At 39.1% G+C, this 11,657-nt stretch overlaps 1 protein-coding gene across 6 annotated transcripts in view; it reads right to left on the bottom strand.

Moving 5' to 3' along the window:
- Positions 1-292: 292 nt before the first annotated feature.
- Positions 293-11,657, bottom strand: part of USP32 (ubiquitin specific peptidase 32) — a 214,187-nt gene continuing 202,822 nt past the window's right edge. For all 6 annotated transcript variants that reach the window (XM_028109328.2, XM_028109329.2, XM_028109332.2 and 3 more), the window contains 6 exons: positions 11,472-11,592; positions 7,025-7,216; positions 5,194-5,482; positions 3,638-4,062; positions 3,070-3,162; positions 293-2,579 (listed from right to left, as the gene is read on the bottom strand). In XM_028109328.2, coding sequence (XP_027965129.1) covers positions 2,406-2,579; positions 3,070-3,162; positions 3,638-4,062; positions 5,194-5,482; positions 7,025-7,216; positions 11,472-11,592 — 1,294 coding nt within the window. In that variant the 3' untranslated portion in view covers positions 293-2,405. The remainder of the gene's footprint in view (positions 2,580-3,069; positions 3,163-3,637; positions 4,063-5,193; positions 5,483-7,024; positions 7,217-11,471; positions 11,593-11,657) is intronic.

Here is an 11,657-nt window from a genome sequence, read left to right as displayed (position 1 = left end):
CCTCCTTCATCAAGTCTCTGTTCACTATCAGCTCTCATACACCCCCCTCCCCCCACGCCAGTGCCTTCCAAATAATTTCCTAACAGGGATGTGAGCAAAGTTTAAATCAATTCACCTGGTCACTGCAGGGATCTTGTTCTACCTTCAACAGTTTCCATTCTTTCGGAGATGGAGCATCCACTCTATGTCAGGTAGGTATTATTCAAGTAGGAGAATTAAACAGGGTCACAGAGAGAAAGGCTGAAAAATTTGACTTTTTTGGTGTTTACTTGTATAGAGGAAAAACAGCACATAGATGCATCCACAGTATTTAATTTGTTTGGATAATAGTTACAGATAAACAGGTACACTCCATATACAATTACCAATACTTTTTTATACAGTTCATATTTCAGTACATCAACACTATTTTATTTACACTCTATTTATGTACATTAACATCTTTCTAAAGTCAGTGCATTGTCAACAAGTTTTATACAGTAATTTACAAGGTGAATGTAGTTAATAGTTAATTTAATAAATTTTCTGCTAGTCATGAATTAAAAAATTAATTACAACCAATATAACAAACACAGATCAAACAACATTAGTAGATTGTGCTACCTGCTTAAATAAAACATCTGTAAGGAAATTATTTTAAATCTTCCACTTTTTCACGGGATTTGTCCAGGTAGAAATGGACAGATTTTTATATACTGAAATCATGACACTATAAAGCCTGCATTTTGTCTGACTTCATCATATTTTACCATTTAGGCCACTCCTTCCTACTTGTAATTACAGTCTTTTTCTGAATAGGGTTTTGACTTAGGTATCCATTTAAAACAACCTTTCCAAATGCTCTGAGAAGAACTGGATAATAACCTGCCTCAGGTATCAGAGCACAAATGCTTAATTACATTGGTACCTACTATCTGTGAGGAAGGAAGGTTAATGAAATCTGACAATTAATGAGAATCACTCCCAGGGTCCAGATGAATAAAAAAAAGAATGGAAAAAAAGGGGGGGGAATATTTACTTTACATATATTTAAAAACAACACAGGGAAAAAAAATGCTGCCCGAAATAAATAACATTTATACTTTTGTTCCAGTTTTGAATTATCAGAGGAAAAAAATGAAGCGAGCAAAGAAACATAATTTTTGATGAACACTACTGTGAAATTATTAAAAAAAGAAAGAAAAAAAAAGACAAACACCAAAAAAACCAAAAGACCAAACAAATGGACATGCAAACAAAACAAAAGCTTACTTCCTAAACCCACCAATTAAATAAAAAATACATACTATCAGTGTCTGGGATGTGTTTTGTTTTTAAATTTAATATGATGGGGCAAAATACCCCCTATTCAAGTTAATTTATAGCCCTTACAGCCATCAAATATGAACATGTTTTAAAAAAGTTCACTTGCATGTATTCTCTCTTTTTTTTAAAGTGCAAAACAAAGAAACAAAGAACAAACAACCCCTAGTTGTAAAACACCATCTAGCTTTGATGCCACCTTCCCTCTCAGAAGCTCTTGTGCAACGTGGGCATGTAATGATGGTGCAAATATTGGCAACTATCCTACTGTGCTTCAGCAGGGGTGGGGGATCCATTTCTGAGGACACTTGAAGTATCCTCAACATAAGATGCCTCTATGTGCAGGGCTCCTTTAGCTGGATTTCCCAGGATGCTTTTTTTCCCCCTACAGGGTCTCTGACCATGGCCCTGGGTAGAAGGCACACAGCTCTTGAGAGAGTCTCCTTTCTGAACTGACCACTTCTATATGCCTCTGCCACGAATGACTGGTTGTGTCTCAAACACGAACACAACAGAAACAAAAAGCAAGAAAGGCATAGAAAGAGTGGGGGAAATGGTTTAAAAAATAAATAGAAAAATGTGTGTCCATGCCAGAAGAATCCTTTGCACACCTTCTGATCTTGCTTTCTCCATCTTGTCAATATAATGGAATAAAACTTCAGGAAAAAGGAGGTAGCATATCATGTCGTCCCCAGACAACACTACAATTTTTTGTTTGACTTTGACTCCCAGGAAATTCTTAGCATTTTGTTATGGTTATTGGTAAACTCTACACTCACTACATGTTTGTTTATATCTGGACAAGCACAATTTAGTTCTTATTTGGTCCCAGGTGGCTGGTGCCAAACCCTTTTGCTTCCAGGCTAATGGTGGGCTCTGCCTGAAAGTTCTCTACCAGAGAGCTCGTGTGAGACACTTCCAAACCAAAGTATTACTACTGTTATGTTAACTGCTATTTTAATTAGGATTTTTATTTTGTGCTTCAGGGTCACAGGATAAAATAACTACATTTAGCTTGCCTTTCAGCGACGCTTCTGCCAAATGTCAGCTACAGGGAGCCGTCCCCCTCACCACTAGCCTGCCTAGCAGCCAGAGTGGAAGCTCTACTGTAACACACAGTACTTTTTGTAATCAGACTCAAAGTCTTCATCCATGCTGCTCGTGTCTGCCATCTTTTTGCCATCGATCTTTGGCAGAAATTGTGCATAGTCTATCCCCTGCTGCTCATAGAAAAGAATGTAGGCAGAGTCGGTGTCAATTTCATCTGGGTGAAGTTCCTGAAGGGGAAAGAAAAGCCTTTAATAAAAAAGCCGTCCCTATGCTGGCTCTTAATCCTTGCTAGGGAAGGGAGCACCAACCTTCTTTAATTACTAACCCAGACTGCTTCCAATCAACTTAATATTTTGGCTGCCTGGTACCTGCCCTAAAATAAGTCCTATTATTCTCAATGTTTGTTTTGGGGAAAATAGTCTGACCATTGACAAATAAGAAGAATGAAAACAAAATAAAGAAAAAAACATCAAATCCTAATAGCTCAAAAGGTAAGAACCTTTTCTCATTAACCAATATCTTCTTTTTCCTCACCGTTCATGTTTTCATTCTCTACTCTGCACATCACTTTTTTTCCTTTAATACTGAAGGCACCTATATAATGACTCTAACAAAAATATCTATTTCCTATTTGGGACAAAGTCCATGATTTCAACAAATGTCCCCTAGATTTGTCGACATTTCTGTTTCTTTTATTTAAAGAGTGGGGATATTTACCTTACAGCTGCTGTCATTATAACAGTACCACTTGCTGTTTGGGTTTTTGGCATAAGTGACATAATGGCCCCCGCCCAGAATTCCTGAATGGCACTGCAAGAGAGAAAAAAGTAGAGGTATGTTAGTGGTTAACAGCAGTCTGGCCAGGGCACAACACTAGGACCCAATCAGGAAAACACAATCACTTAAGCGATTAAGAAAAATGTTTTGGAACCACCTACCCTTTTCTAAAAATAAAACAAAAAGAAAAGTCAAAGTTTAAAAGCTCCAAATCTTACCATTTTATAGTTGTAACTATTTTTTAAAAAGCTAAAATTCCCTAGGTGTACATAACTATGAATGCCTTGAACCCGTGACTCCAATTATAATATTACATGATTATCCCCTGCATTACACTGGGAGCACCTTGGATTCTACCCAGAAGGCCAAGATCTACTGCTAACTTTGTTATCACTAAGTTCAACGCCCAGCAAATAAGGAGGCCCTGAAAAAAATGACTGATGAATGAATGAAGATGAAGGAACCACAGAGAAGTGCAGATCACTCTGGAAACCATGTAACCACTTACCGAAATTGCATATAGATTATAAATAGGCTTAACACGAACATCTTCTCTTTGGTCATCAGTGCTATCTTCTTCACTGTGGTTTTCAAGCTGACCATTGCTGTAGCCATTGCCACATGCCTCATGATCATAAAGAAATCCATTGGCCAGAGCTCCTTCATGGTCCTGAGGGGTGACCAGCTCAGTTTGGCTGCCCCCCAGCATGTGCCCTCGGCTTGAGGCATCAGCCAGCTCACAAACTTGTCCAGCCCCATTCTCTCTGCTGGCATCCAAGTTCTCCTTACTACTTGACAGTTTATTTTTGCTGCCGATCTGGGGTAGCCGGAGCCTCCCTTTGCTCCTCCCTAAAGTCCTAGGGCTACTGTTAGGGCTGCTATTTTTGCTGGAGGGACAGCTGGTTCCACTTTTTCTTGTTGAAGAAGGTGAACCTGTGAAAGGGAGAGAAGGACAAGATTCATAAATCCCAAATGCCACAAGTTTAACCAGCCGCCAAATGCTAACTTTGAAGCCAACTTCACAAGTGTACACATAAAGGTAAATACAGGGGTGTTCTGACCAGCTACTTTTTATTCCTATTATGTAGCCAATGAGTTCTTCCTCAGGCCAAGCTCCCACAGGCAGCAATGTCCTGAAAACGTAAAGTACCATGTAGGGACTTAAAAACAGCAGAAAGATGAAAATAAAATAAAAACAAACAGCAGAAAGATAACTTCGGTCAGATTCAGTTCCAAACAATTAGACTAAAAAAAAAAAAAAAACCACAATTACACTAAGATGTATTACAAATATTCTCCTTTGTTAAAGTAGATTAAAAGATATGATAGCCAATTATTAAGCACTTACTATTGCTAGGCACAGTATTGGGAACTCTCTACTATCTCTACCTCTCACAACAATCTGGTAAGGTAGTCGATCTCAAACCTTTTGGTCACAGCCTCCCTCACCTCCTTATGTACTCTTAAAAATTGTTGAAGACTCTAGAACTTTTGCTTCTGTGGGTTATATCTGTCAATATTAGTATTAGAAATTAAAACTGAGGAACTAAAAAATATGATACGTAAACACATATTTCACTGAAGATATCACATATCATGGTGGCTCTTACTCCAGGCTCATTTGTGAGAATAGAAGTTGAAAAGGTGAATACTGTCTTAGTATTTTTTATGAAAAGAGTTCTACTCCTCCAGGCCCCCTGAAAGGGTCTCTCAGAGACCCTCTAGGGGTTCCCAGACTATACTTTGGGAACAAGGATGACAACTATCATTCATGATCACAACAGGTATCAGGCATATATGGTGTTTCGTTCTTGATGTAGCAAATCCTCAGACTCTGGGAACTTTTATGAATGAGAAAATAGATTTAGGGAGGCTGCATCTCTTGCTAAAAGTGACACAGGTGACTCAAATCTAGATAGGTCTGATTCCAGATAGGTTCCTTCTACCTCACCAAGCAGTTGTTCCAGAGTGGAAAAAGAGGGAAACACGAAGCCTATAGGGGTCCCAGGAAAGCCCTTCTCAGGGTGACATCTGGGCTCCATGAGACCCTCCAGGCTTCCTCACCTTTAGGGCTACTGATGATGTTTGCACTGAGTGAAGATGGGCTCTTGCTTAGGAGCACCTCCTCTTCCCCAGCTGAATTCTGAGCATCCACTTTCTTCACGTCTCCTCCCGGAACCCTGGGCTCAGAGAGGTCATCCCCCTGGGGTGTGAGTGGTTTACGCTGACAGAGAGCCGGGTCTCTTGGTACCAAAAAAGCACTCGGGTCAAAACTTTCACGAGGAAATTTAACAATTTTCTGTGACTTTATCCATCGACCATTTACAAATTGAAATCGTTTAAGGTGAATAATCTGAAGAAGGAAAGGTAGAAAACAATTATGTTAAAGGGTTCAGAAGATACAAAATTACATGTAAAAACCTCAAGTCTAATACATGTGAATGTTCAAGAATATATAATCTTTTTTTTTCAAAAAGAATATATCTTATTATGTAACAGAATTATCAGTGGGGCCACTGGCCTTTAGATGTATAGCTAACATGGTAATCTCCCTAATTTCATAACCTGTGCATATCCTAAATTCTTCCCAAATTTCTGCAACATCCTAGGAGCCCATATTTGCGTGTCTTCCTCTGCTTCCTGGGCCTGTGACCCACACTGACTTTTACCTTTTTCCAACATCATAGAAGATCCACTCACAAATATACTTCTGTCATGAAGACAGAAGACTATACTGAGTATTTTGAAGAAAAATGGATGAAACTTACCCAATCTCCAGTAGGAGGCCTCTCATTTCTTACCATATCCTTTGGTTGTTACCAGAGTTTCACTGTCCTAAAGAACGTAAGAATCTCCCTTTTCCTTTGTGGCTTCTCTTTTCTTTTTCAAGAGCAACAAATTCCTCTAATCTTATACAGTGTTATTATATGATCTAGTGTGGGCACAGATCTTTGGGTGGCTACCTCTACCCTAAACGCTCACAATTTACTGTGTATATAAAGAGAAACCCTTCCTAAGGGGCATACTCCTATATGGATCTACAGAAGCCCATGGAGCTCTCAACATAAAATTCATTCTTTAAAGACATAAAAAACATAGTTTTTATATAAATACCTTTACTGCATATGTTCTGTGTGATTTCACAGGCATACATAATTATCAAAACTCATCAAACTAGACATTTAAAATCTATGCATTTAATTTCATGTTAATTACACCTCAGTTAAAAATAAACTTTCCCCCTTCCCACCCACCTGTCCCAAGCTTGCCCCTGCCCTTTTCCTTTCCTCCCAGAGTTCCCATCCCTGGAGCTGGCTAATTAATGTTATTAATTTCCTGTGCATCCCTTACTGGGAAGTTGTTCTGGTCCAAGGAAAGAAAACCTACATTTACCGTCTCACAGAGTAGTAGGAAGAAGACATGAAGAAAAAAATACACACAAGGTCTGGTTAAAATATACCAGTGCCTTACAGTTACATTTGATATGATACTTCCACCCTTAAGGAAAAATACTTTCTTTCTTAAATGAACAGGAAGATATGGCACTTCAAACTCTCCTGACAAGCAACAGAAGCATCTTCTCCTGAAGTTCAAATTCACCAGGACGCACACCTTGCGGCACTTCTCACATACTGCACTGAACTACAGTTAATGTTCTATATGACTTCCCTCTCCTTCTAGCCTGTATGCTCCTTCAGAGCAGGAACTGGGAGTAATAATATGTATAGAACAATTAATCTGTGTGCAACACAAAAACCTTGCACAGCCAAAGTGTTTTAAATACTGCCACAGGAAGAGTCTTCTTATTCTCAAAAGTAATAAAATTCCTATCTGTTCATGACTTCCTTCCTATATGCCAGGCTCCTGCTCTCTCAGAGGTAGGGCTGTAACATACCAGGATTGGGGGAAGCCTCCAGAGATCCAGCTTCTTGGTTGCCAAGCAGTGGGTCTTACACTTGGAACAGTAGTACATCTCATTTTCCCCTAGCTCCTCCTCACTGGTGAAAGCACGGAGACAGCTGTCCAGGTTGATGGGCTCAGCTTGTGCTTGTCGACTCTGTTCCACACTCTCATGCTCATCGACAACCTGCAGATGGAGGGAACAATAGGAATGGCAGAAGGGGTGGGCAGAAGGGAAGGAGGGAGGGGGTTTAAAATGGTCCCATGGCTAGGCATCATCCGTTAGGTGACTCATTCTCATTTTATTCTACATGAGGAAAAAGAAAACAGGACTCAAACAAGTCTGAGCAAATGCAGTATTTGTACATTTACTTCCAAAATCACATCAATAACATCTTGGATCAAATTTCTATTTATATGACTGTAATTGCTTTTCTTGAAAATTCTCTGAACTCTTCAAAAAGACAAAAACAAGGAATTGCCTGTTTGTTTTACAATTTTTGAATTATAATGATATATTTTATTTAATCCAATACATACAAAACGTATCATTTCAACATGTGATCAATATGAGAATTATTGATGACATATTTTAGATTCTTTTTTTTTAAAAGATTTTATTTATTTATTAGAGAGAGAGAGGATGAGAGAGAGCACAAGAGGGAAGAAGGTCAGAGGGAGAAGCAGACTCCCTGCTGAGCAGGGAGCCCAATGTGGGACTCGATCCCGGGACTCCAGGATCATGACCTGAGCCGAAGGCAGTTGCTTAACCAACTGAGCCACCCAGGTGCCCTAGATTCTTTTTCACTAAGTCTTTGGAATCCTTAACTTGAATCAGGCACATTTAAGTGTTCAAGAGCCACACGTGACTAGCGGCTACTACACCTCTATTTTACAATTTTGAAGTCCTAAAACAGCTTACATGTGAGCTCACCCTCAAGCCAGGGGTGTTGAGGTTAGGCCATTCATTTTCAACCAGAAAGACAATATTATTAGTAGGCTGCAGGCTTTACAGGAGAAATAATATCACTGGAACACAGGTGCCAGATCTGGATTAAATCAGAAAGGGTACAAAAAGCTCGCCAAGAGAAGGGAACATATGAGAGCATGAAACCCCACAGGATAAAACTCATTTGCATGCTGGTGCCATGTAACAGAGTTATCAGAATACCATGTGTATCATCTGTCCCCTGCCTCATGGGGCGTTTTTACCAGAGACGGCAATAAAGAGACGGCAATAAAAGCAACAGCGGGCTCAAAAAATGCCTAACTTTGTCGAGAAGACCCCTAATACCTGCCCAAACCTTTCCGGTTCTACTAACCAGCATGCTAGGTTCAGGAGCAAGAAGGACATATGTATGAGAGAGAGCGAGCAGAGGGGGTAGGTGTGCAAGGATGTGTGTTGGAGGTAGTGTGGGGTCAGCAAAGAGGAGAGCGGGAGGTACCTAGAATGCAACAGACAAGGAAGAATTTTCCCCTCTCCCATTCTTGTTGCCACTTAACAGCAACCGAGAACCACAGTGGGTGAGGCACAGCATCAGGACTTTGAATGCTACCGTGAGACTTCACACGGGGATCTTTTCATCCCAGGGCGGGGTCTGGACACCAAGTCCAACAATAAGGTCTCTCTTTCTGGCAAAGGGCACACACATGTCCATTACTGAACTTATTACTGACCCCATTCAGAGGTGAATTTGTTCTCTTTGCCTGAGGCAACTTCCCTTCTGTTTTCCTTCCTGAACTTATGATGGGAACACTGAGCCACCTAGCTTACAGATTGGCACGGCTCAGGACATTCAGTTTACAAGAGGTTTTCATGTGTGACTTTCCCCACATGAGAGGCTTGCTGAGTCACAGGCTGTCAAATGCTGGGTTGACCATGCAGTTAACGGTTTTAGCATTGCATCACCAGCCATTTCTAAAGATCTACAAAGAGGAACTTAGAGAAAAGTCTTTTTTTTTTTTTTCCAGAATGAGAAATCTGGCTTGACCTTAGGTCACTGACTTCTTTTCTGATACTAACTTTCATCATCTTTAGAGCTGGTCATCTAAGGGGAAAAACTGACATGCTTCAAAAGAAAGTATGTTGCATCATGGTTGCTGGAATCAGAGTAGTAAAACAGTAATATTCTTTTCTCATAGCCAGTTAAACATTATCTCTATCAGGGATGCTTTATGGACAACAACCAATTGCAGTAAGCTAGTAAAGAATGTTGATCTTTATTCACTATATTTCTCATGGAACACACAGGCTACTGGAGACAAGGAGGAAGGTTCGTTAAAAAAAACCTATTTGTGGGCTGATAATAATTTTTATTTATCAATAAAATTTCCCTAAATGACAAAGATTCCCTTTTTATGTCTTGGGATCCATTCCCAGATCCTCTACCACTATTCAAATAGTTTAAATCACTCATTGGCACCCTCTTTCTTCTTCTGCTTGAAAGCTCATCCTTAACACAAAACATAAAGAATGAAGTCATGGCTTTCTCACATGATAAGACTATTAGAAAAAGAGGGAGATATAAAAAGCTATCTACTTCAATTAGCTATTGAGGAATGTGAAGTCTAAATAGGTGAAAAATAAAAAGACTAAGAGTAATTGCCTCTTTTTCTGTGTACCAAATAAAACATTTACATAGAAATTTTGAAAGCACAGAAAAATATAAAAAGGCAGGGAAACTTTTATATTCTTTTTTTTTTTTTTTTAAATGTAGGCTCCACGCTCAGTGTGGAGCTCAATGGGGGCTTGAACTCAAAACCCTGAGATCATGATCTCAGCCAAAACCAAGAGTGGGACGCTTAACCAAATGAACCACCCAGGTGCCTGCCGTTTTATGTTCTTTTCCTTTTCCTAAATAGTATTCTTTTATCTTGAAAAGATTTTTCAGTATGTGCAATTCTATACCTTGCTTTAAAAATAACCCATGACATCGTTAAGTATCTTCCCATATATGCCAATAAAAAAAAAAAAAAACTGTGGTAATGGGGCACCTGGGGGGCGCAGTCTGTTAAGCATCCAATTCTTGGTTTCAGCTCAGGTTGTGATCTCAGGGTCATGAGACCAAGCCCCGTGCAGGGCTCTGAGCTTGGCTCTGAGCTTCGCGTGGAGTCTGCTTGAGACTCTCTCAAATAAATAAATCTTTAAAAAAAAAACCCAGAAACCCCCCCAAAACCCCTGGTAATCATTATTTTCAATGACTGCATAATAGTTTACCCAGCTATTATACTATGCTTTATTTAACCATTCCTCTAATGTGGGACAAATACAAGTTTCAAATTTTTCTACTATTCTAAAAATACTATGATGAAGATTTGTCAGCAAATTACAGAGTATTTCCCTAGAATAAATTCCTAGAATCACTGGGATAAAAAACATAAAATATATGGGCAAAAATGTCAATTCTGAACCAAGGAATCTCCCTTGTCTACGTGACTCCCCAAGCACATGCAGAAACCACAGGTAGGAAGAGAAATTATGTAGAAATAAATTAGTCAAAAAAAAAAAAAAAAAAGAAAGAAAGAAATTAGTCATGTGGCCCCAGCCCCTAGCAAAGCAGGATATATCAACAGTAAGTTGGTTTCCATGGTATCCTAAGAGCATCACTGAAAGTGGAAATGGGGTGAGACTGAACAGGTCACGTAGGCCCTTCTTTCTATAAGCAGAATGTCCTCTAGAGTTTTTCAGATTGTACACTGGAAATTTCCATCAAGAGCCACATAAATGCAAAAGCCACTACAATTCTTCAGGTGACTAAAAAAAAAAAAAAAAAAAAAAATCCTTTGATTCTGTTGCTTTTACTTCTCCATCAGATTTGTCATATCTCTATCCATTAGCTACCTAGCCAAACTATCCTTCAAATGATATTTGGCAAACATTTTTAGGTATGGAGTTAGTATTCTTTTTGAAGTAACATTTTCAAAATTTAAAACTGCTCTGGCAATAGAGGAATGCTAAGTGTAAGAATAGCCATTGAGATGTACTCTTAGGTGCCCGGTCTTCAAACTTTCAATCTTTTCTCTAATTTTTCTGATCACTATGCCCATTAAGAACCTATAGCCCTGGGATGCCTTTGAGTTAAGTTAACAGTGGTTACCAAATGCTACAGCTTCAATAATAATTAATAAACAGGCAGAGAGATATTTATTGCTTGGTATGTGATGGCCAAACAATATAACATCTTAAATATACCCAGAGTTTCAAGATTTATTTATTATTAGTATTTTTGAAATATAATGCCCCAATACAATTAACTCTAGAAGTGGGAAAACTGAAACATCTATGTAATCATGCCAATACATTAAGTGCCGCAGAGAATACCAATGAATATTTTTCTGATTGATGATTTAGATCACCTAAAACAGAAACGGCACAATACGATTAAACTGGGAAAATGCTTACAAATAAAAATCACCATCTTATGGTGGCCTTGAGTACTCACCCTTTCCTGTGATGTTTGATAGCGGAGGTGAAGAGCTGTGGGGTCCCAATCCACAGCAATATAGGCATTTCCGATGAAAGCTCGGTCTTCCCCACAATCAATTTTACAGCCTCTGCAAAATCTAAAGGGGGGGGGAATGATCTACTGAAGGATGGAATAATTATGAAAGAATCCAAATTTTCTTTA

The sequence above is a fragment of the Eumetopias jubatus genome, unplaced genomic scaffold, assembly GCF_037043125.1.
Source record: "Eumetopias jubatus isolate StellerSeaLion01/CBP00866 unplaced genomic scaffold, mEumJub1_p1.0 scaffold_10, whole genome shotgun sequence".
NCBI classification, from domain to species: domain Eukaryota; kingdom Metazoa; phylum Chordata; class Mammalia; order Carnivora; family Otariidae; genus Eumetopias; species Eumetopias jubatus.
The sequence above is the reverse complement of the archived record's forward strand: the minus strand, read 5'-3'. Positions and strand labels throughout refer to the sequence as shown.